Source organism: Panthera onca, chromosome B1 (assembly GCF_046562875.1).
Source record: "Panthera onca isolate mPanOnc1 chromosome B1, mPanOnc1 haplotype 2, whole genome shotgun sequence".
Classification (NCBI taxonomy): domain Eukaryota; kingdom Metazoa; phylum Chordata; class Mammalia; order Carnivora; family Felidae; genus Panthera; species Panthera onca.
The window spans coordinates 1837465-1864822 of NC_138342.1; the positions used below are offsets into that span (position 1 = coordinate 1837465).

At 49.1% G+C, this 27358-nt stretch overlaps 2 protein-coding genes across 10 annotated transcripts in view; one reads left to right on the top strand and one right to left on the bottom strand.

The window, feature by feature from the left end:
• FAM193A (family with sequence similarity 193 member A) overlaps positions 1-9463 on the top strand; it is a 161134-nt gene extending 151671 nt beyond the window's left edge. For all 5 annotated transcript variants that reach the window (XM_078446363.2, XM_078446360.2, XM_078446361.2 and 2 more), the window contains exon 21: positions 8698-9463. In XM_078446363.2, the coding sequence (XP_078302489.1) occupies positions 8698-8791 (94 nt within the window). In that variant the 3' untranslated portion in view covers positions 8792-9463. The remainder of the gene's footprint in view (positions 1-8697) is intronic.
• Positions 9464-18262: 8799 nt separating this feature from the next.
• Positions 18263-27358, bottom strand: part of TNIP2 (TNFAIP3 interacting protein 2) — a 34639-nt gene continuing 25543 nt past the window's right edge. For 4 of the 5 annotated variants that reach the window (XM_078446365.1, XM_060655540.3, XM_060655543.3 and 1 more), the window contains 5 exons: positions 23618-23905; positions 22073-22162; positions 21028-21294; positions 20807-20926; positions 18263-19108 (listed from right to left, as the gene is read on the bottom strand). In XM_078446365.1, coding sequence (XP_078302491.1) covers positions 18842-19108; positions 20807-20926; positions 21028-21294; positions 22073-22162; positions 23618-23905 — 1032 coding nt within the window. In that variant the 3' untranslated portion in view covers positions 18263-18841. The remainder of the gene's footprint in view (positions 19109-20806; positions 20927-21027; positions 21295-22072; positions 22163-23617; positions 23906-27358) is intronic. The other variant, XM_060655541.3, reaches the window with a different exon arrangement.

The window sequence follows — 27358 nt, forward strand, 5'->3', positions numbered from 1 at the left end:
GTTTAGGACAGTGGTTCTCGACGTGCTCTAGACCAGCTGCACCAGTGGGGCACGCAGGCCTCTCCCCACACCTGCAGGGTCAGGCGCTGGGGAGGGACCTGACGTCTGTATGATCACAAGCATCCCTGGTGACCCTCATGTGTGCTGACACTGAAACATTCTGTATGGCGTGCTTTTAAGGAGAAAAGTAACATTTTAGATATTTTCTGTTTTCCTGACGAGCATCAGACTTTATTAGTACTGTGTTCGATAGTATTTTATCTTCTTTGTGAATTTTGGCAAGCAAATTTTATTTTAAAGCTCCTTGTTCCTTCTTTGTTAGTACTTTAACTTCTTTGTTTCAGGTAACCACATACACACACACACACACACACACACACACACACACACACACACACACACACGGAGCAGTGTGTTTGCTCTGAATTCTAATTGTTCAGGATAGGATAGGATAGAAAAGAAGTCTAAATATTTCTGGAAATTATATTTATTATGTAATTTATGTATGTGTGTGTATGTATCTCAGCAGACGGAATAAAGCATCTGCTAAAGTTGGACATGTGTTCATTACAAAAACTCTTAAGTAGGACTACCCAGGCACATCCTTAACATAGTAAAAGGTATCCATAAAGTACAACAAATGCCATACTTACAGTGAAACATTAAAAACTGCCCCTTGAGATTAAAAAAAAAAAAGAAGAGAAGGATGCCCATCATCACAACTTCTGTTTGCGAAGACGTAAGAAGAAAAAAAAGGATAAGAATCAAGGAAGAAATGGGATTGTCATTCTCAAGTGGTACAGATGTGTTTGTACAAAGTCCAAAATGACCTATAGGTAAATCACTTGCATTAGTAAGAGAGTTTGCCCTGAAGCTAAATTCTGGGGAGCAAGGGATGGAATAGGGACTTTTCTTGGATAAAAGCAGAACTTTGGAGGGAAATTTTCCCAAGGTAGGTCTTTAGGCCTCATATATTTTTGAAATCATGCATGTGCTTATAAACAGAGATTATCAAACACCCAAGACCTGGGGAAAACAAACATCTAGAAATGAAAAATATAATTATTAAAATCAAGATCTTAATAGATACACAATAAACAGCTTAGACACTGCTGAAGAGGGAATTCGTGAATTTGAAGAAATATCTCAGACATACCCCCCCGAATGCACCACAATTCAAGGAAAATAGAAAATATAAAAGAGGTTAAGAGACATGGAGGAGAGAGACTGAGTCTAACATATACATTTAACTGGACCCCCCCCCCCCTTTGGAGAAGATGGGGACTATAGAAAAGCAGTATGTAAAGAGAAATGGTGCCTGGGGACTCTGAAGAGCTAATAAGAAATCCAAATCTACAAATTCAACAGTACAACATATACCATTAGGATAAACAAATAAAAATCCATTCCTCAACATAGCAAATGTAAAACCCAAAGACCATGGAGTGATATTTTCAGTGCTGGGAGAAAATTGTCAGTCTATAACTATGTTTCCCACAAACCTATTCTTTAACATAAAAGAAAAACTACAGGAACTTGCTACAAAAACATCTGCATAAAAAAAACATCTGGGGCGCCTGGTTGGCTCAGTCGGTTGAGCATCCGGCTTCGGCTCAGGTCATGATCTCACAATTTGTGGATTCGAGCCCCGCGTCGAGCTCTGTGCTGACAGCTTAGAGCCTGGAGCCTGCAGCCTGCTTCGAATTCTGTTCCTCCCTCTCTCTCTGCTCCTCCCCCGCTCATGCGCTCGCGCGCTCTCTCTCTTTCTCTCTCTCTCTCTCTCTCTCTCCCTCTGCTTCAAAAATAAATAAAAGCATTAAAAAAAAAAATCTAAGATTACACTTCAAGAAAAAAGATTGATCTTAGAAAGTCTGATTTGCAGAAAGGAGAGAGAAACAGCCTGATAAATGTCGGTAAATAAAATGCTTTCTCTGTAACAAGACAGTACTAATAGCCAGCGGACATTATGTCTGGAAGAACCACCGTATTGAACAGAAGCTTGTGAGTTAGTGTGAAGTAGAGCTGAGTATCCTCAGGTTCTTTTATCATTCGGGTATTTAGCAGTTAAGTATTTCAATTTTTTTTAACGTTTATTTTATTTTTGAGATACAGAGAGACAGAGCGTGAACGGGGGAGGGTCAGAGAGAGGGAGACACAGAATCCGAAGCAGGCTCCAGGCTCCGAGCTGTCGGCACAGAGCCCCACATGGGGCTCGAACTCGGGGACCGCGAGATCGTGACCTGAGCCGAAGTCCGACGCTTACCAACTGAGCCCCCCAGGTGCCCCAACAGCTAAGGATTTAATCTTCAGACTCTAAGGTGAAGGTGATACAGTTTCACAAGCAGTCCTTAAAAGAATAGAAATAGGCTGTATAAATTGCTAATCTATAGAAGGGAAAAAAAAATCAAAACTCAGAAAAAACAAATGTAAAGAAGGTACAGTAAACAAATTTTAAAAACACGAGAGACACAAGTTCAGTTTTACCAGCAACCATTATAGATAAAAAGTTTGTCAGATTGTGTTAATAATTTTAAATACATATATACATACTTACACACGTGCACGCACACACACATACACGTACCATTTGCAAGAACACACTGAACATACCTAAAACGATGAATAGAAAGGTGGAAATAAAGAGGGAAAAGGAAGCTACTGTACGGTTATGTTATTTATTTATTTATTTTATTTTTAAATTTAATGTTTATTCAGTTTCGAGAGACAGAGAGCAAGCATAGGTTGGGCAGAGAGACAGAGGGAGACACAGAATCTGAAGCAGGCTCCAGGCTCTCAGCTGTCAGCACAGGGCCCGACGTGGGGCTCAAACCCACGAGCTATGAGATCATGACCTGAGCTGAAGTCAGATGCCTGACTGACTGAACCACCCAGACGCCCCTGTATAGTTATGTTATTATCAGACAGAATGTTTTAATGTAAGGGACAGATGAAGGTTGCTGTACAGTAATAAAAGGTTCAGTGTGTGAGGAAGACATAGAAATTTTAAACTAAGTACTTAATGAAATAGTTTCAAAATACAAAAAGGAAAATTGTTTTGGGCTGCACGGAGAGTCAAATCCACTCTTCTTGTAGGACATCTCAGACTCTTTCTCTCTGTGGCTGCTCGCTTGAGCAGTGCAAGCACCCACAAGGATGTGGGGGATCAGCAGAGCTTGGCCAGCAAGCTGAGTCTAATGAGTACAGATGAAACTGTGTCCAGGAACCGGGGTCTGTGTTCTTACGCACACAGGGAACGTTCACAGAAGCAGAACACTTGCGGGGCCATGGGAAGCAGGGCTCAGAAGTTTCAGAGAATGAACATGCATAATTTGTGTTCTCTGCCCGTAACATGTTTAAGTAGGAAATGTGCAACAAGTAGAATTTTAAGTCCCTTAATATTTGGAAATCTGAAAGTATATACATGTAAAGAACTCATGGGTTAATAAATAAGAAACCACAGTAAGACATTTTAAATACACAGAGCTAAAAGATAGGGAAAACGCATATGAAAACCTGTAGGATGTGGAAAAAGTTTGCTCTTTCAGTGAAGCCTTGAATGCTGCCAAGTGAGTTTTTAAAACTGAAAATAATGAGTTAGGGATTTCATTTGAGAAATTAGGGAAAGAACAACCAAATCCAAAGAAAGTAAAAGGAGACAATACATAAAAGAAAAATAGTGAAATAAAAAACAAATACAGAGAAGATCAACAAAGCCAAAATTTGACTCTACAAATATTAACTACATAAATGAACCTTTGAGAGACTGGTCAAGAAAAATGGGAAAAACAAAAAAAGACACAAAAGAATATAGTAATTAGATGGAAAGGAACCAGGATGTCCGTGATTATCAAAGTTGGACCATGGCTGTGTCCATTTCACTGCATTCGATTTTGTGTGGGTCTAAATCTTCCATAATAAAGAGGGTTTCTTTAATTTCATGAACATGTAAATGGGAAGGGTGGCATAATTAATAACTACAGGTGCTGCGGTAATTAAGATACAAGAGGACACTGGGAACAACTACATGATTAATTTTAAAACTTAAGTACGAAATCAACCCAATAAATAGCTTGAATGATCCAGTAACCATCAAAGGAATCAAAGCAGTTATAAGTCTTCCCAGTGAGAAAACTATATTCTGACGGTTTTGCAGAGAATTCTCCCAAAACCTCAAACAGATTATCCAAGCTTATACTGATTCTACCAGAGAATGGAACAGGACTCCCCACCTCATTTTATGAGAGAAGGAAGAATTTTATACCAAAATCTGCTAAAAAGCAATACAGAAAACATGAAAAATTACAGATCTCTTTCAGTCATGAATACTAGATGTAAAATCATCAAGAAAAAGTTCACATCAAGAAAAAGTTCAAATCCAACAGTATTTTAGGAAGCAATATACGACCAAACGGATGTACCCCAGGGATGAATTCAAGGAGTATTTAATATTAGGAAATCCACAAATGCGATTTGCTAAACTGATATATTAACGAAGAACCATATGATCATTCCATAGGTTCAGAAAAAACACTTGATAAAATCTTAGCACTCTGTTAATTAAAGAGGAGGAGGAGGAGGAGAAGAAGAGGAGGAGGAGGAGGAGGAGGAGGAGGAAGAGGAAGAAGGAGAAGGAGGAGAAGAAGGATAAACTAGCAATAGAAGGAAATATCCTTAACCTGAAAAGATTTACCAAAAGAAGAGAGAGAAAAGAAATTCACATGGAACGTTTTCTGAAATGGGAAACATGGAAGCACGTGCAAAACAGAGGTGCTCTGTTTCCACTTCTGTTCAACCTTAAATTATAATTCCTAGACAGCAGAATAAGAGAAGAAAAGAAATGAAAGGTTTAAGGAGTGGAAAGGAGGAAATAAAATTCCATTTTACAGATGATCTAAGGGTCTACAAAGGGGATTACAGAAGAATTTAGTAAGGATCAGTGTACAGAAGTTACATTTCTCTACAGCATCCATAATTTGAAAATGTAATTTAAATAAAGACAGCATCTATAATAGCACCAGAATCTGTGCAATGTCCATGAATAAACCTAACAAAAGTTGCACAGGACTTATGCATAGAAGACTTTGAAACGTGACTGAAGAACACTGAAGTCCCAGCTCCTATATTCATTGACAGGAAAAGTCCGTATCGTAAACCTGTCGTGTTTCCCAAAATTTATCTGTAGATTTTAAAACCCAAGAAGAATTTTACAAAATTTAGCGTTTTTAAAACATGTTAGGATGGATATATTGTGCTTGCGGTCACACAATGAAATGCTAGACAGCAGCGAAAAGGAGTGAACTAGAGCAGTCTGCAACGTGGATCTTACAAACTGAATAGTCAGCAAAAGGCACAACACGAGAATGTATATAACACCCTGTTTATATAAAGTTCAATTTAGACACAACTGAAGTACATCTTTTTAATATACCCACCAGTCAGTCCAACAGCCCCACTCCTGGCGGTCTGCCCAAGAGAAACAAGAGTGTATCCACACAAAGACGTACACATGAATGTTTCTAGAAGTTTTATTTGTAATAGCCAGAAACGGGCGGCAACCCAGATATCCACAGCAGATGAACAGAATAAACCATGCTCCGTCCATCTGGTGGACGCCACTCAGCAATGAGAAGCATCGTCCTGATCTGAGAAGCAGTGCACTTAGTGCACAGGAGTGCATCCTGTGAAGTTCCACCTACATGAGGTCCCAGAAAATAAGGTTCATCTGTAGTGACAGACAACAGGTCGCCGTTTGCCTAGGGCCAGGGAGCCAAGGAGATGACAGACAACAAAGGCACACAGGAACATTGGGGGTCTCCTGGAGACGTTCTGTCTGAATTGAGGGGAGAGTATATTGTTCGGGAATACTACACATAGATGTTAAGACTATAAACACAAGCAAGGAAATTATTGACATAAAAAGCCAGAATAGTGATTACTTGGAGCAGGGCGGGGCTCAGCTGTGGCTGAAGCAGGTGCTGGGTGGGGTTGCCTGGGTACTGGCAGCGTCCCAGGGCTTGATTCTCGTGATTCACAGTGTTTGCCTTATAATTTTTCTTTATAGTGCACGTCTGTTTCATTTATTCTTCCTTATGTGTATTACATTTATAAGAAACAAAAACAAAACAGAAAAACTTACAAAGGATTGATAATGATGCTCATTTTCTTGCCCATTTTAAAGACTTAGAAAGTCATGATTATTAAAACATCATGATATTTGTGTAGAATGTTGTGGAGCCCAGAAATAGGCTATACAAACACAGAGCTTTGGTTTATAACAAATGAAGGTGTGTTCATAAATGGGGCTGTGACATTTAAATTTGAATACTTAGCTCACACCATACTCAAAGGTCAGCTTTAGATGAGTTGAGATTCTAAATGTCAAAAGCAAGCCTTTTAATTTGGAATATAGGTGAATATCTTTTTGACCTCAGAGTAGGGAAAGATTTCTTAGAAACAACAACCATAGGGGCGCCTGGGTGGCACTCGGTCAGTTGAGCGTCCGACTTCGGCTCAGGTCATGATCTCGTGGTCTGTGAGTTCGAGCCCCGCGTCAGGCTCTGTGCGGACAACTTGGAGCCTGGAGCCTGCTTCAGATTCTGTGTCTCCCTCTCTCTCTGCCCCGTCCCTGCTCATGCTCTGTCTCTGTCTCTCAAAAATAAATGCTTAAAAAAAAAAAAAAAACTCAAAAAAAAAAAAAAGAACCATAAGACAAAAGATTGATAAATTAAACAATATTAAAATCAGTTTTTTTTAAGAAAGTGAAGAAATAGTATTTGTAGCACACCACAAAGGATTAGTATCAAAATATAAAAAAGAAACATTATAAAACAGAAAAAGACAAACATGTTGACAAACGGGCAAACAAAATGATCGGCGGTACAGAAAAGTGACCAGTAAACCGGCGAGGTCTTTAGCCTGAGCGGGAGCTGGGCGCAGAGGAGCAGCGGCTCTGCCCACCGCTTCCGGGAGCGCAGAGGGGCTCCAGCGACTGTGGGAAAGGGTTTGGCGGAATCGGGTAGAGTGGAAGTGGTACGTTTCACGGAGCCCCACTGCCTGCCCCACATGGGTGCGCATGTGCTCAGCCCAGGCCGAACCATGTGAGCACGGCGTCCACTTGTCTGTTCCCCGTGGTCTGCTCTTACGGCCTTGAAAATAACAAAGTGTGGCTTCGTGGAGGAATTGCACAACATAATGTTGAAAGAAAGCAGTAAGAAAAAAATAATAGTATGGTTCTGTTTCTGGAAGTCCACGAATCAGCACACGAAATACTGCTGCGGAACCATGAGACCTGGGGCTGATTATCACCTGTGGCAGGGCTGCCTCCTGGGAGAGGATAGCAAGGTGCTGTCGGGCTGGTGGTGTTGGGCTTCTCCACCTGGGCTGGGGGTGTGGTCACCCAGGCTTTCGTGTCATGGTTACCTGTGCACACGTGTTCTGTACGTGTGACACAGTCCACTGCTGACAGCACGGAGGCCCGATGGGGAGGTGGTATCAGAGCATAAGGTGCAGGGGAGCCGGGTGTGTGGAGAGGGCTCGGCAGAGCCAGGGGACTCTGGGCCTGGGGGCCCCAAGGAGCAGCTTGGGCTGTGTGTCCTGTGCCCTGAGAGCCCGTCAGAGGCCTTGCTTCCGTTGGGTTGGAGCTCTTTGTGGAGTGGCTTGCAGCGGGGCCGTGCGTGACCCTTGTAAGCGTCCAAGTCGCTGCTCATGGAGACGTGTGGGGCACACATGTGCCAGGGGGAGCCGCTGGGAGCGGCTGCGGGAGAAGGGAGATAGTAGAAGCAGAAGGGAGAGCTTCCGGAAGGTGCAGAAGGTAACATTGCCGGACTCGGGGTTTGACCAGCTTGGCCGGGGAAAGAGAAGTGAGGTTCAGGGCGGGGTGGGGGGTTACGACCCTTCTACCTGGACACAGACTGCCGGGCGAGCTGCACAAGAAATTGAGGTTGGTCGGTTTAACCACTGTGTAAACCAACACACTTCCACTTCAGTGGTGAGACAGCAGTAACCATTTTCAGGCTTAATTCAAATTTCTGCTACCCAGATGAGAGCTGGAAAGGTGAAAACTTCAGAAATTATGCCAAGTAAAGGCTTTTGAAAGAAAACGTTCTTCATTTAATACAGAATCGGCCACTGTCGCCTGGGAAGCAGGTGGCAAAGTGTGGTCTTTTCCAAGCCCTGTTTGGCATGCAGCGTGTGACCCAGAGCTGGAGCCCGGGGCCGGAGGCTGGCGCCTGAGGCCTCAGGCGCTCCTCTGCGCCCGCTGCAGCCCTGAGTGCTGGGTGGGCAGTGCAGGCAGCAGTGGGGCCGAGTCTGGCCATGAAAAGTCCCATTCCTCCCACATCGCGCTTCCCCGTGTGTTCGTGGATAAGTGAGGACGGGGGGATCTCTGTGACTTAGCCGGTGACAGAGGCAGGGTGGTGGCCGTTGGCAGAGCCGCCTTCACTGACTCAGGCTCATCAGAAACTTTCCTTGGGCAGCAGCTTCCCTGGGGGACAAGTTGGAGAAGAAGGACAGGGGAAACCGGAGGACACTGAGGGCGCTGGCCAGTGTCCTGAAGTGGGGGACTCCCTCCCGAGGGCCCTTCCCTACTCTGACCCCTCTCCCCACACTCCCCCTCTCCGGAGGACGCTAGGCTTTGCCAACCACAGCGAGAACGTGGGCCGTTTCCTTCCGTGACCGTTTGGCTCTTTGTCCCCACAGATTCTGTTTGGATTCGGCTAGACAGACCCGACAAAGACTGTCCATCAACTGGTCCAATTTTAGCTTGAAAAAGGCCACTTTTGCCGCCCACTGAATGAGGACCGCCTGGAGAGGGACGCGCAGGAGGTGGGCCAGGCCTCGGAGCTGCCGTGCTTGCCCGGGGCTGTGCCGGGTGGGCCACCGCACCCGAGACCACCCCCAGACCGAGAACTCGCTGCTCGGCCCGCGTTGGTAGCTCGTGTGCGTGTAGTCTGTGAGCGAGGCTTCGACCACAGCGCTGCGCTGTCGGATTGGAACAGTGGCTCCCGCCAGTTTCCCACCACGCGGCCTCAGAGCCTGGGCCGTGGCCAGAGACGCGTTCCGTCATCCACGTGGCTCGTTGCCTCTGCATCTCGCCCTGTCCTGTCATCTGTCCCCGCCGGGGCACTGCCGTCACTCAGCTCTCGTGTGCCCTGCATCCCACCCGAGGCGGGCTGGGCGGGCAGGCGCTCTTCCGTTCTCCTCCACAATCTACTGTTTAAGAGTGTACACGTTGCGCTGTTTGTGTCTGATCCCCCTGACTTGTAGCCAGCTTGTGTAAGATCCCTTGCAGAATGAGAAAGTTCAAAAACAAAACCCCACCCAGTACTCACACCATCAAGTCTGTTAGAGAGTGTACGACTGTATTAACACGGAGGCCTGCCTGGCTACTTTTTTAACATATTGTTAAGTAATATTAAAATCATGTCTTTCTTTTTGAAAGATGGAATACATTAGTACAGCAGAAGACCTCGTCTGGTTGCTTTCTGCTGGGGCCCAGAGGGCGGCGGGGGTGGGGGCAGGGTGTGGGGCAAGCGGGTGGACCTCCCCACCCCCCGTCCTCCCTGCAGTGGTGTATCTGGGCCCTTCCGTGTGCCCAGGACAGAGCCCAGCCGGGTGACTCTGAGGGTCTGGTGTGAGAGCAGTGGGGGCACCAAGAAGCAGCAGTGGGGTGCAGGCTGCAGAGGGGACACCGCATTCTAGTCTGCGGGGCAGGGGAGGCACAGCAGGGTGGGGGGGGGGGGGGACCGGTGGGCTGGGACCGCACACGGCCTAATGGGCACGTGCCCATCCGGCTTTCAGGGAGTAAACTGAAACGTCACAAGCGTTAAATTGGGTATGCATAAGGAACAACATGAGCAGGATTTCGGATGGAAAGGGGAATTCTGCCTTGGTTCCTTTCTCCTGAGATCTCTGCAGGCAGTTTGTGGGAGTCTCCGGTGGAACCGCCATCCTGTTCCCACCCACTTCCCGGAGCACCCCGGAGCCCCACTGCTCCCCACTCTTGGTAAACCTGCGTGTGTGGCCCGTCCCTGAATGAAGGGGGGGCAATGAGGGCCCCATTTCTGTGTGGAGACGGGGAGGGGGAGGCAGCCTCTGGAGATACTCTGACGGCTCCATCCACAGGACTTCTGGACTGACGGCCTGCAGGTGGGACAGAGCAGAGGCAAGAGGGACTCCTGGGCGGGACGGGGTCAAGTCTGGGGTGCTCATCAGAAGCCCAGGTGAGATGTCTGGCGCTGGGGATCGCTGCTCGTGGGCAGAAGGCCCCCCAGGAACAAGTGTGGACAGGTCGGGCGGGGGGCTGTCCGCAGATCCAGTATCACAGGTGGCGGGAGCGTGGCACGGCAGGGCTGCCGTGGCCGAGGTGAGGTCCAAGAACTGGCCCTGGGCTCCCACCACAACCCCGTGGGAGCTGGTTTGCGGGAAGACAGGGTGGGAAGAGCAGCTCCTGGGACTAGGAGACGGGGTGGCAGCAAGACGAGCAGGGGGACAAAAAGCTGGCTGGCTTGTTCTGCTTTTGTTTTTCTAGGTGGGAGGAAGGACAGCATATCTCTGCTCCTGGGATGACCCAGCAGATCGAGGAGCAGGCTGGGTGGTGACCACAGGAGCCATGTCCTCAAAAGGCCCTGATGTGCCTCCAGGACTTCCAGGCCCAGGCCTCGTCCCTTCCCGGTGAGCGTGAGGGTAGCCGGGCTGGCTGGGCAAATGCTGGGGAGGGTCCCGGGGAGCCTGCAAACCCGGACCCTGCCATCTGGGGAACCTGCCCGCCCAGGCCCACCCCTGAGACCCTGCCCGTGCCCCACCCCATCCTGCTCATGAGTTGGAAGCAGTCCCACCTGTGGGCCGCAGCTTTCACCTGTCCTGGGGGCCACAGTGGCCGAAGGGCCCTACCTGTGACATGAGCAGGGCCTTGTCGGGGCCAGGAGTGGTGAGGGGGACCCCTGGGCACCCTGACACAGTGTCCGCACACACCCATGTCTCCACCTAAGTTGGCCCCACCTGCCCCCCTGCCACACCCCTGCCCCCCTCACACACGGGCCAGCCACCTAGGCCTTCTTCCGGCCGGCCTTTCTGCTTGAAGTCGGGAGAATGCCCTTCCCACGTTCCACACAAGGCCCAACCCTTTCGCTCCTTTGGGTCTTTCCCTGAGTGGGGGTTGGGGGGGGTGTCTCTTTACCGTTCCCAGTTCTCAGGAACAGAACACTGAGGATGGATTTCGGGCCTGGGAGGCCCAGAACGGTCCAGGGGTAGGAAAAGGTGGAGGGTCGAGGCTGGCAGGGCTTCCTTAGTTCAGCCCCTCCCACACAGGTGGAGGCAGGCCCAGGCCAAGACACTGGATACTGTGCCCCCCCAGTGCAAGGCTGCGTCGTCCTGCCCAGGCATTGCATTTACTGGTGGGGAAACCAAGGCCCAAGGTGTGCCTGCGCGACATCTGGCCCCAGTGCTACTGTCTTCACAGGGGCCTCGGCCCGAGGGTCAGATTGCGTTGGAGTGTCCCCTCCTTTACACAATAAATGATCACGAGATGAAATAACAGTAGCTAGAAAAGAAACAGTGAAAATGCCCTTTCGTTGAACTTTGTCTACATAGTCAGGCCATTAAAAAAAAAATATTATCAAAATGAGCATTATGGTACCAAAAAGGATTAACATTTCTTCATTTCACTAATATATTTTTTTAAAGAAGATAAAACTTACCTCACAGGTCACACTGTGTTGCGGTTTTAAACACAAATAAAACCTCTCGGTCACACACGCAATGACAATTGAAGTCCTGGTTCTTTGTCTTCACAATGACAGCCAATCACTGTCTGTCTTGGATCCACTACTAAACCGGAAGAGTAACTGGGGCGGGGCGGGGTGGGGAGTGGGGGGAGGAATGGGAACGAACCGCACAGAGAAAATTCAAGCGGTTCTGGACTGTTACGAACTTACTCCTGAAACTGTGTGTCCCTGGGAGCCCTCCAGATTGTCTGCCACAGAGAAGACAGCATAGGACAAGAGGAAGAGTCAGAAACGTGTGCCAGTGGCACACCCAGGAAGGAACAAATGCCATGGAAACTGTCCCCGTGCCACACGATCATAAAACCGAGGAAGTTTAAACCACGGTTTTGGATGTTAGACTAGAAGCACATGGCAATGTCCTGAGCCGAGGGGACAAAACAGGGTAAGCCCCCTGAGTGCCCGCTTCCTGCCTGGAGGCAGCTTCCAGGACTAGCCCTGGGCAGGCCCATGGCCACACCCCAGCAGGCCTGCTGAGTAGAGTAAGCCAAGACTGGCATGTGGGGAGGCCCAGGCGGCTGGAATTTGTGGGGCAGGGTTCTGAACAGGAGGGGCTGCATCTAAGGAGCTCGGGGGGGGGGGGGGGGCTTCAGAGTCCCCTGCAATCTACTGATCTTGCAGGTGTGGCTTAAACTTCCAGGAACCCAAAGGAAAATCACCAGAAAGCAGTACGTTTGGCTGCAATAGTGTTTCTACCAGCCAGGGTGCAGAGACCTTGAAATACTCAGATATAGACATCGGTGTAGGGTCAGAAGGCTATGATCTTAGCAGTGGGGTTAAATTAGCCCTAGAGTAAAAGCAAAAGCTAAAGCTAAAGCCAAGCCTCGGAAGGCTCAAACTGATCCCAAGTATCTTAACTGCCTGCCTCAACAAAGTCCAACCTAAAGGAATACAAAAATATCCCACACTAAATGAAAGTCTAAGTGAAGTTCTAAAGAAAAAATAAAATATCTGCAATGAAAAATACTCTGGGTAGAATCAACAGATCAGAAACTTCGGAAAAAATACCCATGAACTTGATGCCTGGGGAACACAAACTACCAGAAAGAAGCACAAAAGAGAATGGAAAACAGTAGCCGGTGGGACAGTGTCAAGCATTCCAACATACATGTAACTGGAATCCTGGAAAAATGAGGAACAACCATGACAAAATACTAATTCAAAATGAACCTGTCACAAGTTTGCTGGAATTACGGATGAGGCTGTTGAGTCTGTAGGTCAGTTTGGGACGAAGTGACATCTTGAGACCATGGAGTTCCCAGTCTGCGTTTATGTGTTCTTGAGTTCGGCAGTGTTTTGTAGCTTTTATTGTAGAGATTTTGCACACTTCTGATGAATTTTTTCCTAAGCACTTTGTTTTTGATGTCATCACAAATGGAGTTATGCTTTAGTTTCCTGGGGCTCCCATAATGCAGTGCCACAAACTGGGTGGCTTATAACAGAAACTTCTCCTCTCACAGTCCTGGAGGATATAAACCCAAAATGTGGGTATCGGCAGGATTGGTTCCTTCCAGAGGTTGGAAGAACCGTCTGTTCCGTGCCTCCCTCCTAGCTCCTGGTGGTCACTGGCAATCCTTGGCTTACAGAGGCATCACCCCCAGTCTCTGTCTGTCTTCATGTGGCCTCCTCCCTGCATCTCTGTGTTCGTCTCTTTAAGATTTTAAGCAATTGCGGGGCACCTGGATTGCTCAGTTGGTTAAGTGCCTGACTTTGGCTCAGGTCATGATCTCATGGTTCGTGAGTTCGAGCCCCATGTCGGGCTCTGTGCTGACAGCCTGGAGCCTGCCTCCGATTTTGTGTTCCCCCCCCCTCTCTGCTCCTCCCCCACTCGCACTTGGTGTCTCTCTCTCTCTCGTTCTCTCTCTCAAAAATGAATAAACATTAAAATTTTTTTTTCAAATAATCTCTACACCCAACATGGGTCTCAAACTCACAACCCTAAGATCAAGAGCCACACACTCCACCAACTGAGCCAGCCAGTGTCGCACGTCTCTTCTGTCCCTACAAAGACATGAGTCATTGGGTTTAGGGCCCACCCTCATCCAGCACATCATCTCATATTACATGTGCAAAGACCCTATTTCCCAGTGAGGTCACATTCACAGGTTCTGGGGGTTAGTTAGGACTTAACATCTTGTTGGTCACTGTATCTTTTGGGGAGTTTTAAATTTGCCTTTCTTGGGGTGCCTGGGTGGCTCAGTTGGTTCAGTGTGTGACTTTGGCTCAGGTCATGATGTCACAGTTCGTAGGTTTGAGCCCCACACCGGGCTCTGTGCCGACAGCTCAGAGCCTGGAGCCTCCTTCAGATTCTGTGTCTCCCTCTCTCTCTGCCCCTTCCCCACTTGCATGTTCTCTCCCAAAAATAAACATTAAGTTTGCTTTTCTACTTGTTGTAAACATACAGGAGTATGGTAGATTTTTCATATATCGAACTTTATATCTTGAGGTTGTCAAATAATTGACATAAATTCTAAACTTTAAGAACATCTAGAATTTTATGTGTGTGTGTGTGTGTATGTACTCCTTTATGTGTATATATCATATATACATACAATCTGTCATCTGCAAATAGGGACGGTTTTATTTACTCTTCCCCCAACTTTTTTGTTCTTTATTCCCTTTATTACTGCGCTGGGTAGAACCTCCTGTACAATGTTGAATTACAGTGGTTAAGAGTGAACAACCTTGTCTTGATACAAACCTCAGCAGGGACAGCATTTAATATTATATCATCAAATATAATGTTAGCTGTAAGTTTTTGGACATACACCTTTTTCAGATTGAGGAAATGCCTTCTTTTTCTAGTTTGCTGAGTGTTTTTTTTATCATGAGTGGGTATTAAATTTTGTCATATACTTTTTCGGCTTCTATTGAGATCATGTGTTTTTTTCTGTTATTCTGTGAATAACATTTAATGCTTTTTTGAATAACCAATCTTGTATCCATAATTAAAATTCTACTTGGCTATGATTTATTATCCTTTTTATATTGAATTCAATTTATTAATTTTTTTAGGACTTTTGCCTCTATGTTCATGAGAGAGATTTGTCTTGTAATTTCTTGCTTTGCTTAGGTTTGGGGGTCATAAAAATGAGTTGGAGAACATTCCTTCTATTTGCTGAATGTATGTAAGATTGGTATATCTTTCTCAGATGTCTGGGAGAATTCACCAGTCAAGTTATCTGGGCCTATAATTTTCTTTGTGAAAATATCTTTTTTTCTTTTTTCATTTTTAAAATTTTTTTCTTTGGAGAGAGAGAGATTGGGTTCACACAAGCTAGGGAGAGAGGCAGAGGGAGAGAGAATCTCAAGCAGGCTCCATGCTGAGCAGCCCTGACGTGGGGCTCCATCCCACGACCCTGGCAACATGACCTGAGCCAAAATCAAAAGTTGGATGCTCAACCAACTGAGCCACCCAGGCATGCACCCCCCTTTTTTGCGTGAAAATACTTTTAATTATAGATTCAATTTACTTAATACCTACAGAACAGCTACTCAGGTTTTGTTTCTTCTTGTATCAGTTGCATTAAATTGTGTTTTTCAAGTTTATCTGTCTCATCGAAGTTGTCAGATTTATTAGCATAGAGCGTTCATAGTACTCCTTTTAGAGATCTATACTGATGTCCCTCTGTTCTTTCCTGATTATCAACAATTTGTTTTTTCTGCATTAGTCATGTTAGTGGTTTATCCATGTTATTGGCATTTAAAAGAACTCTTCATTTTGTTGGTTTTTCTGTTTTCTGTTTCATTGATCTCTGCTCTCATATTCTTTCCTTCCCTTTTCTTTGGGTTTAATTTGCAGCTCTTCTCTTAGCTCTTGAGAGGGGCACGTAGATTGCTGAATTTTAACCCCATTTTCACTCATTTCAGAGTGTTTTCTAATTTCCATTGTGTCTTTTCCTTTGTCCACAGATCACTTAGAAGTGTGTTGGGAATTTGATATTTATCTGTTACTGAGTTGTAGTTTAACCTCACCATGGTCAGAGAACATAAATTCAATGATTCAATTGTTTGGAATATATTGTGACTTGATTTATGCCCCACAAATTTGTCTCTGTTGGTAAGTGTTCCATGTACACCTGAAAAGAATTCTAGTTGGCTTTTGTTGGGCCTAATGTTCCACATAAGTAAATGACACCAAGTTTGTTAATTATTTTGGTTAAACCTTGTGTATCCTTGCTGATTTTTTTTTTCCTGCTTCTCTCAGTTATTTAGAGGTGTGTTAAAATCTCCAGCTATGATTGTGCATTTATCCAGCCCTCCTTTTGTTTATATATGTTGAAGCTATGTTATTAACTGTATACAAATTTAGGAATGTTATATATTCCTGATAAATTTAGCCGTTTGTCATTATACAGTGTTCTACTTCTGCTAACACTTTTTGTCTTAAATTCCATCTGATAATCATGTAACCACTCTCATTTTCTTGGTTAGTGTAGGCATGGTGTGTATTTTCTATCTTCACCCTGTGTTCTTATATTTAAAGTACGTCTTTGCTGGGGCGCCCGGGTGGCTCAGTTGGTTGAGAGACTGACTTTGGCTCAGGTCATGATATCATGGTTTTTGAGTTTGAGCCCCACGTCGGGCTCTGTGCGGACAGCTCAGAGCCTGGAGCCTGCTTCGGATTCTGTGTCTCCCTCTCTCTCTGCCCCTCCCTCACTCATGCTCTGTCTCAGAAATAAACATTAATTTTTTTTTTTTTTAATGAAGTACATCTTTGCTAATGGGCATGTAGGTGAGACCTTGTCATTCTCATGCAGTGTGACAATCATTCTTTCAGTGATCCATTTATAATGTAATTATTGATACAGTTGGGTTTCAGTCTGCCATCTTGCCATCTGTGTTGTCTCATCTCTTCCTTATTCCTTTAGTTCTCCTAGCTTGTCTTGGATTAGTAACATTTTCTGCTCTGTTCACTTTTTAAATATTTTTATTACTATGTTGGTGGTTACTCTAGAGATTATGCTTTCTTATTGCATTACAGTCCACCTTACATCAATGCAAAAACTTCTGTGTAATAAGTTCATTAAATACTCTCCCCCACCTAGGAAGCTCTTTTGGTCATATGCTTGCATGTTTTAAAGGCCTCCAAACATCGTTGTTTAAAAAGTAATTCCTATCTGCCCGCGCCCAGGTTCTTCATTCCTTTCTATATTTTTATCTGGAATAATTTCTGTAGTATAGATTTCTTGTGGTGCAGTCAATTGGATATAAATTTTGTTACCTTGTATTTGTCTGAAAAATACCTTCATTCTGCCTTTATTTTTCCTTTGCCTAGTATTTTCTTTCTTAAGATTTTAAGTAATCTCTACACCTAATGTGGGGCTCAAACAGCTCCAAAATCAACAGTCGTATGCTCTACCAACTGAGCCAGCTAGACACCCGGTCTAGTATTTTCTATTGCATATTGTCCTTGTGATTAATACAGTATAATGTCCTAGACTCTGTTGCCTGTATCTCATTCCAGGTGACAGCTGATTTACTGGTTGATTACCTGAAACTCTTACGCCTTTTTAGAGCAAAGGCTATTTCCATTTTGTCCTGGGATGTCAACTTTACTCCTAATGCAGGGCCCTTACAGGGTTTCAGAGGAAAACCCAAAGTATTTACCTTTGAAGCTTGAGGGACCCAAATTCAAAACTGTCCCCCTGTAATATTCAGCCACTGGAATGTCTGCTCAGCTCTTTCTGCTTTCCATCTGCTGTTCTCACCCCAGAATCCTTGGGTTCTTGCTCAATGCATGGAAAATTGGGGGGTCAGCCAAGGATTTGAGGGTTTCCCCTTGTGTGGCTCCCTTCTCTCTGGGGTGTCCCCATCCTCTGTTTCCAGTATTCAGGTGTCCACAAGCTCTTCCAGTTCCTGAGGTCAGGGAGATTGAGGCTTTCTGCTACAGTCTGCCCACCCCATGCCACATAGGCTGGGTCTCTTCCAGCGGGGCCCCAGAGGAAGTGACACCTGAACTCTGACTTGAGGAGGACTTAGCCAGATGGAAGGATGAATTCCAGGAAGAAGTACAGACTGTGCTATTGAGAACATGGGTGCAGATGCCAGCTTTGTCCCTCAGGCACTGTGTGACTTTGGGCAAGTGACTTAACCCTTCTGTGCCTCCTTTTCCTTGTTTGTGTTGAGGATGATCATAACACTTACCTCCTGGGACTGCTATGAGGGTTCAGGGAGTGAACCCTGGCAAGCACTTGGCACGGCACCTCAGCCTCCCCTCCCGCCTTCTCTTTCGGGTCACTGATCACACCTTGCTCTGTGTGGCTCTCATGTGCTCTCAGCAGGTACCTGCACCCTCTCACCGCATTCCCAGCCCTTGGCTACACATCCTGGGCTGGGGTGGAAACAGACCGAAGGCAAAGCGGGGCTGGCGCCAGGTCACGTGGTCCCTGACAGGCAGGTGGCAAACACAGGAGCGCTTCTCCTCCTCAGCCAGTCTGACTGAAAATACTGCAGCCCCCGGGACACATTCTCAAGAGCAGTCACCATAGCAAGTGTATTTATTATAAAAATAAGTAAATGTAAAATGTCTTTTGACTTTGAGATAGGTGGCAAATGCTATTGCAGTGCATTTCAGTGAGGACACGTGTCTCTGCGGTGGCCGAGAATAGTCCTCGTGTGCAATGTGTTGCCACAGGGCTCAGTCTACAAACCTGGTCCCGACTCAACAGAACCGGGGGCCCACACACGTGGTCCCTGCAGGCAGCCACCTCTTCCCAGAGAGCTGCAGCGGCCCAGGCGCAGGCTGACTGGGGCTGTCGTGTTGCCTGTGAGCGTTCGTGCGCCCCCTGCTCCTGGTCTTGACCCGACAGCCGGCCGGCGGGGGGGGCAGGGAGGGGCGCACTCCATACCAGAAGCCAAGCCAGGCCCTCCCAGAGGCAGACGCCCCACGAGAAGTTCCCTCCAACTTGGTCTGTTCCACCACCCAAGGATGACCAAGGTGAAGGATCAGAAACCCCCTCAATCTGTGCTGGGTCCTGGGTCTCAGGGGATCTCGCCCCCGCCCAGGGCCGAGCCCCCTCAGAAGCCACAGGGTCACAGGTAGCTCCAGCCTCAGGGCCTCACTGGCAGCACTCAGCCACGTGCCTGAAGAGCTCCTCGCCTTGCTCGTCATCGAAGTGCTGCAGGCAGTGAGGGCACTGAAGCTCCCCCTGCCCTCTCCGGGTCGTTGCTCCAGGACACCTGCCCTCTGCGGAGAAGTCCGGCCCCTGAGATCCAGTCCCGGCCCTCCGGCCACTGGGTGCCACAAGCTCCAAGACACTGGTCTCTAAGTACTTGGGGGTTTTGCTCCCCGTGTGCGTCCGGCAGGAGCCCCGCTCTCGGCAGTCCTGGAAAGAAGGCAAGTATCCGTTCACATGGGCCGCACTGCAGGCCACAAAGCCAGGTGTCGGGTTCTAGCACTCGAGAAATTTCTCCCGTCCCTGAATGGGACTTGCAGCCCCTCCCCACCTCCTGGAGTAGCCCAGAGCCCAAACACGGTGGGGCCCAGTCGCAGACGCTCCTGCACAAGTTCAGATGGGGCCCGCTCCCTGCCCATCAGCCCCATACGCCTCTGTGGAGAGACAGAGGTGGAGCCAGGGTGGGGGTCCCTCCTAGCTCGTCCCGGCGCACGCCCTCCAGACATCAGTCACGAAGCACCGTGGCCTGCATGCTCCTCAGCCTGGTGCTTCTGAAACTTCACATCTGAACTTGGGCTTTCCTCTGTGGGCCTGGGGCTTATTGCCCGCCCCTTCTGCACTCCTGCCCTGGCTCCTCAGCAACGGCAAGTGTTCCCCCACATTCGAGGGGCCACAGGCTGCAGCTGAAAAGGATGCAGAGGCCACGTAATGCAAACGCCCTGTCCCCCAACAGACTTGAAGTGGGTCCTGATCATCCCTGTTGGCCCAGAGTCACTGACAGGCTGCCTAGAACCACACCTTTAATGACTTTTCAATCCAAGAGCACGTGCTTCCTCAAGTTCGAGGCAGCCAGCAACCCACAGGTGAAACCCGGTCACAGAAGACCGCCCCTGCCTGGGCCCATGGTGGAGCGTCCTCAGCCAGAGCCTAGAGTCCCAGGGCCTCAGGAGAACCCAGAATCTGTGATGGGAGCTGCTAAGGCCGCTGGGGACGATGAGGTCCTCCCGCACCTCCTTGTTAGCCTGTGGCCTCGGGGGGAAACAGGCCGCGGGCACGGTCCCCACCCACTTCACCCGCCAGTAGGAACAGCTGCCTCTGTCCAGGCCTGGTGCTCTGGACCGAGTCCAAGAGGGTGAAAGAGAGGGTATCCCCCGTGACTCCCTGCACCTCATGCAGGGTGGGAGCAGAAGCCACCGACGAACCCCAGCAGCATAGTACAGGCAGCACCCAACCAGATGGGGCAGCCCCGAGGTCAGCTCAGCATCCCTGCTCAGCCTGGTACGTCAATCCCCAGAGGTGCCACTACCGTCCAGTGCAAACGTTCTTGGAGGGGCCCAGTAGGTACTGGCTGAGGGGCTAAAGAAACCAAACTCTCCCAGGGTCTCCACAGAGCACGGAGAGGGTCCAGGGCAGAGGGGAAGAGGCATGTGGGCGCCATGGGTCCTGCACCGAGAAACTTACCAATTCTGACTCAAGCCAGGCCTCCCTAGTTGGGGTGGAGGCCTACTGGCCTGCAAGGCCCATCTCCATGCACACAGGCCGTGGGCCCAGGGACGTTACTAGACACCTGGGAATGGAGTAACCAAGTACCTGTGCCTCATCGCGAGGAGGGGACACGTATGAAGGAAGCTCCTAGCAGGAAGCCTGGGGCCCAGGACGTGCTCACCAGGTGCATGACCACGAGCATGGAAGGCAGGACAGGCCCTGTGGACTGTCACACAGTGTGACTAGGAGCTCTTCCACCCCCATGCCCCAGGGGCCGGGCAAGGCAGCTCTGACCTAAGCAGGGCAATCGGGGTCTCAGGCCGATGCTTGAAATTCGCGGAAAGGAAAATGAGAGAAATGCCAGGCCTAAAGAGGCCTCCGGGTACTCTACCTGCCTAGATATAGTACTCTAGAGTACTCTACCTGCCTCCGGGACGCCTGGTGCCGCAAGGCGGCCACCTGCTCCTCCAGCTCTTGAATCCTCCCCTGAGCACGCTCTCGATCGGCCCTTTCCGAGGTGAAATCATCCTTGTAAGCAAGAATCTGAAAGGAGGCAAGACACGCGCTGTCAGCACGCGGCGCCATTTCTGCTGCTCAGGACGGAGAAGGTGCCCACCTGGCTCCCCCCCCCCCCAGGGCCACACCTGCTGCTCCAGCATCTGCACCCGCTCCAGTGCCGCATCGCGGGCCCTCCTCACAGCCGTCAGCTCCTCCTTCACTTCCGCACAGTCATTTATCTTCTCCTCCAGCTGCCTGTTGAGCCTGGAGATCTCCTTCCTCATCAGCTCAGGAGGGGAGGGTCTCTCGGGCTCACGGGGGGCCTGCAGCCCCTGAAGCTGCGCGTGGAGCCCCCTCACATACTCATCCCTGCTGGCATCGTAGCGCTGCCACTTGGCGTTAAGGTCTTCTACCTGAGGGGGTGTGGCCGAGACACGCGGTGAAGCCGGCCCCACGCTACGCCACGCTTTGTGTTTTTAAGTTTAAACTTTTTCTTCAAATTTTTATTAAATTCCAGTTAACATCCAGCGTAATATTGGTTTCAGGAGCAGAACTCAGTGTCACTTGCAGACACCCCCAGTGCTTTGTCGCCATCCCCATCTAGCCCATCCCGCCCCCCTCCATTAACCCTGTTCGTTCTCTATCGTTAGAGCCCCCTATGGTTTGTCGTCCTCTCTTCTTCCTCCCCCCACTTCTGTGTTCCTCTGCTTGCTGTCTTAAATTCCACACAGGAGAGAAATCACTTGGCATTTGTCTTTCTCGGACTATGAGCGCTTTGTTAGCGACAGTTAGCTAATGAGTTCTTCCCCTTAAATGGATGTCACCTCACTTTGCTCTTCTATCCAGAGGGGACACGGAGAGCAGCAGACACGTCTGAGGCACGGCGGTGACGTCCGCCAGCAACTGTTAAACACAAGTGGACTCGGTGCGGTTTTCCCTCCTTAAAAGCCATACTCGATAGTAATTCTTGCACCTCCTTTCTCGACCTACCAGTTAGCCTGAGGGGACAGAGCAGGACGGGGCACATTCTGTGCACTTTCAGACAAAAAGGTCAGGTCTCGGCATGGTGTGTGTCAGCCAAAGTGGCCTGAGGGGGGACACAACCCCTGAGCACCATGGAGGACAGGACCCCCCTACACCTGCAGTTCACAAGGGCAAATTCTTCTTGAATGAAATATGACAGATACTCACATGGGTCACCTTCTGTCTCAACAGTCGATTTTCTTCCTGTAACTTCTCGATAACATCCCGGACACAGGTGTCCCCGCCTATACGCTCTGGCTGCATGACAAAGGGAGAGTGGGAGGGCACTATGTCGCTGAACATAAAAAGTGCAACAAGAGGGGAGGAAGCTAGACCCTCGGACCAAGGTCGCAGACATCATCACATCCAGCAAGGCACCAGCTGGCGGTCGTTCATCAGGTAGAGACGCGAAGTGGAGACACAAAAGGACTCCCGGCTTCCCGGAGGTGGTGGGGGGAGGGTGTGCTCTGCCCTGACCCGGGCCCACCACCCACCGGGGCTCCTGCTGCCTGACATGCTCTGTCATGGCTCGGGGGAACAGGGGGCTCAGTCCCATTGTGTGGCAAAGGACACACCGGCCCTGGGCCACAGGGGGCAGGCCTGGCTGGGAACCCATCATGTCTGCAGACCATCAGGGTCAACCTTGGTGGCTTTGTACACAGGGTCTGACCCACACCATGCTCATGCCTAGAAGCCACATCCCAAACCGCCCCTAACAATGGTAGGCAGCCCTAACCGAAAAGTCTCGTTTGAGAAGTCTGTCTGAATCCGAGAAATGCAGTGCATTTAATAGAACAGAGGGCTGTATGTTGGTGACATCATTTTTGAGAATTCCCCTTGAAAGACAAAGGAAGTATGTATCCTCACGGCGCAGCCACTGGGAAGCCCCGGGTGACTCAGCCAAGTCCCAGGCTGAGAAATGATGCTGATTTAGTGACTGTAAGAGCCGCCAGCCCCCGGCCACCATCGTGTGTAGCTACTTTCAAATCCCCGCAAGGAAACGACCCAGTGACTCAACGTTGGAGAAGAGCACCCGCCTCCTCCCAAATAGCACTTTCTTTTGGCTTCTCAAATACGCGTGGTTCCTTCCGAGGTTCCCTTTTAGTGGAATCCACCTGAGAACAGGTGGTTCCCCATGCGAGCTGTGGCAAAGCCGCCGCTAAGGGGCCGGTCAGCCCATCCCCCTCAGAACATCGCGGCGCATTCCTCAGTGAACCTGGTCGCAGCCTAAGAGAACTGCCCGGAAAGGACCCCGCTCAGCAAGCCCACAGCCAGCTGGGCCGAGGTCCACGGCTGGGTCGGTGCCGCTCTGTGCAGGTGCATGGAGCACACGGAAGGCCAGCACCCACGGCCCTGCGGGCCTGCGCATGGGGCCTGTGGGGGAGCTGCCCTCACCTCGCTCTGCAGCTTCCTCATCCGCCTACCAGCCGCGGCTCCACCCTCTTGTCCTCAGCTAACCGAGGCTACAGAGGCCAAGAGGCTGGGCTGGTGAAGCAGGCTGCCCTGCTTTCCTATCACATTTTGCACGTTCCATCTTTCTAGAAGAAAGCCTTGAAGAGACAGGCTTTGTCACAACCAAGAGGAGTCTCCTTACTGGTGGGCTCTGGGCTCCCCAATCCCCGCGATTACTGAGGGATCCTGCGGTCTCTACGCGACGCCTCCTGCCCCGATGTGGTCTTCACTGTAATTTGCTTACCCACGTGCATGGCCTACCTCAGGACTTTTCTCCCTCGAGTCCCCCTGTGTGCGCTGTCGTTCATCCAGACACTTGGCCAGATGCTGGCACATGTGGGCAGTGGCGGCCAGAGTCCTCCGCAGCTGATGGGTCTCATCAGCCAAGGAGCGGCACAGAATGTCGCTGGCAGCCCGGGCTCGTTCCTTCTCTGCCACGCTCTGCCGCAGCAGGGCAACTTCCTTCTCTCGCTCATGCTCCGGCTGGCTCATCAGCTGCTGCTTCTCCTTCTCTTTTTCTTCTAACTGCTCAGAAAGTCTTTCAATTTCCTAAGTGGAAGATTTAAAAGCACAGTTTATTTTATTAAAAGAAGGTAAAAAACAAATGTTCATAAAGCAAGAGAAAAGTTCGGCACAGACCCCCATCACTAGATGATGAACAAACTCATTCAGAGGCTGGCTTTTGAACTATAATTAAACTGGAGTTCTCAGCCTATAATGTTCTTTCTGAAACTTCATCTACAATTCTGTTTTCAGGGACGCCTGGGTGGCTCAGTCAGTTAAGCACCCAACTTTGGCTCAGGTCATGATCTCACAGCTCGTGGGTTTGAGCCCTGCGTTGGGCTCATGTGCTGACAGCTTGGAGCCTGGAGCCTGCTTCAGATTCTGTGTCTCCTCTCTCTGTCCCTCCCCTGCTCACACACACACTCTCTCTCTTAAAAGTAAACATTAAAAAAATAGAAAAAAATTTTAATGTTTACTTTTAATAATTCTATTTTTATTTATTTATTTATTTTTACGTTTATTTACTTTTTTTGAGAAGAGAGACAGCATGAGCTGGGGAGGAGAGAGAAAGAGGGAGACACAGAATCCGAAACAGGCTCCAGGCTCCGAGCTGTCAGCACAGAGCCCAACGTGGGGCTGGAACCCACGGGCCACGAGATCATGACCTGAGCCGAAGTCGGACGCTCAACCGACTGAGCCACCCAGGCGCCCCAATAATTCTATTTTTATTTTCACAAACAAGTTCGTAATTTTAGATGGTACATCAGCAAATTACGAAGTGTGGCAACTGCAAAGACTCCTTTATGGGACGGACAGAAGCTGCAGCGGGTCAGTGCCTAGAAGGTACGTCCTCACTCCTGGTACTTGGAATGCGACTTGACTTAGAAGCAGGGCCCTCACAGACGTGACTGGTTAAGAGGATTAGAACAGACCCCGATCCAGTGACTGCTGTCCCTATGCAAAGAAGGAAATATGGACACAGACACAAGGAAGGAGGTGGTGTGATGAGAGACCGGAGAGCTGCGTCTACAGGCCAAGGGGCACCAAGGGCTACAGGAGCCACCAGAAGCTGAAAGAGGCAAAGACACACCCACTCTGGAGCCTCCAAGGGAATTTGGCCCTGCCAACACCTTCCTCGGGCTTCCAGGGCAGAAGGGCAGATGATTAAATTCCTCTTGTTCTAGGCTCCCAGCTATGGGACCTAATCCACCCACCGCTGATTACTTCTTTAAAAGAAAGTCCTTAAAATTACAGTCTGCTCTATACCTGGCCTTAATTTTGTACCTTCCTGTCTCAAAGAACTGCAGCGCCTGCAAATCTTTGAGGTGACACTGGGTGCGCGAATGTGACCCAGAGATGGAGCACCAGCCTTGGGAGACGCAGGTCAGGTCTGGGCTTCCCCGGGAGGGTGTGGGCAGGAAGGACTGGCCTCCCGCGGAGGAGCGAGCTCACCCCCACCACCCATCCCTCACCCTCACCGCCCCCCCGCCAACGTGAGTGTGAGGGGGAGACACACGGGGACCCTGGAACCTTCTCAGCACAGCAGAACGAAATGCTGGGCCACATTACTAAAGGACCCCTGAAGTATCATTCTCTTACGTGCTTGAAACAAAAACAAAAAATTCGCATGGTTGTAACAAATCCAACGAAACCTAATTCCTCTTTTGCCACCAACCCCTCCACCCCAAGCGTCACTTTCCAGAGGCAGCTCCTATCCACCATGTGGGCACAGGTCTTTCCAGAATGTGTTTAGGCATCTACCACACCAGTCTTCATACACAAATGGATCCTATACCAGCACACTTTTCACCGCTGTCTCCCTCCTAAGGAACACCTCATTCCACAGTAGATTCCAGATTTGCAGGACACACTTCCAATTGATGGACATGGGCCGCTTCCTTACCCTCTGGTGCAAATACATCCACAGGAAACATGCCCAGAAGTCATACAGCTGGGACCGTTTCAAGACTGGATTAAGAAGTACCTGGTAAAACTGGGGAACACAGCCCGACACAGGGCCCCACCCTGTTCCTGGGCCCATGCCTGAGCCCATGAGGCAAGGGCTCGTCCACCCAACGCCCTGTGCACCTGGGGTGGCCTCCGCAGGAGAAGTGCAGCATGTGCCTCCATCACTCTAACCAGGAGACCCAGAAAACATTCTGGAATTCTCGCCCTCTCAGGGAGTTAAGGGTCCTTGCTTTCCCACTTTCTTTGAACTTCACTCTAGAAGTTGACAGCAAGAGAAGAAAGAATAATTCCTGGTAGGATGGTCAATTCGGCTCTCTTACAAAGACCTAGAGGAAGAGACTGTTCTAGACCCACAATCCAAGACAGGCCCGAAAAGAGAGGCTGGAAGAGATGAAGTGAGGAGGTCAGACCCTAGCAAGTGGGACATGTCCGATACCCAGTGCAGAAGAGGTGACAGGATGAGGACAATGGGTGTGACAGAGTATAAGAAACCACACTGGTGATGAACCCAAAACGGATTGTCACCACAGGTGTCCAGTGCCCACATTCCCTCCCCCTCCGTAGATGGCATCCAGCCTGGTGAGGCCATTCCTTTCATTTTTCCACTTTATGACCTCACCCGTGAGTGGAGTCCAGGCCTTTCTGGACTGAAGGAGGAAGAGGCCTTTCCCTGAAAGTTGGCCAGTCGGCATTGCTACCTCCTCCCAGCACACGACCATTCAGCACCAGGCTGGAGCAGTGGGACCTGGAGGGGCTATATCCACGAGCTGGGGGCTGCCAGCTGTGTGCCAAGTGGCTTGGCCTGGATGTGGCCACTACCTGATACACCACAATGGGTATTTACACAGCTGAGAACCAACCGTATGGCCTCCTTAACATAAAATCCTATAAACAGGGAAAAGAAGGCCAAATCCCAGCGTGAGCTCAGGTTCCCAGTGCTGATCATTCCTGTGACACTGAGCCTAAAAACACAAAACTAGGCCTGTTTATTAGCCTGGAATTTATTTTAAAAATTGACCACTTTTTAAAGGCATTTCAAGCTGAGCAGGGGCCTTGTCCCATGTTCTTACTGTTTAGACGGTACAGCAAGAGCGTCTCATGACCACCTCTCCCTCTGAAGTGTCCAGACTCCTGGCCGGCCACTGCTCACCCCTTGCCCGGCTTTGGTTTCCCTCCACCTACATCACAGCTTCGGTGTTGCTTTGTTGCTACTGTTGGAAGGGAAGTGCCTGAGGGCAGTGACTTTTCTATTTAATGTTTATTTTTGACAGAGAGACGGAGGGCGGAGAGCGGGAAGGGGCAGAAAGGGAGAGAGAGAATCCCAAGCAGGCTCCACCCTGTCTGTGCAGAGCCTGACATGGGGCTCAAAGTCACAAACTGAGAGATCATGACCTGAGTGGAAATCAAGAGTTGGCCGCTCAACTGACTGAGCTTTGCAGGCGCAGTGACCTTTTTTTTTTTTGCCATTCTCCCTGATCTTAGACCTTGTTACCCTCAACAGTGGCTCAAACTTGTATATGGAGTACACAG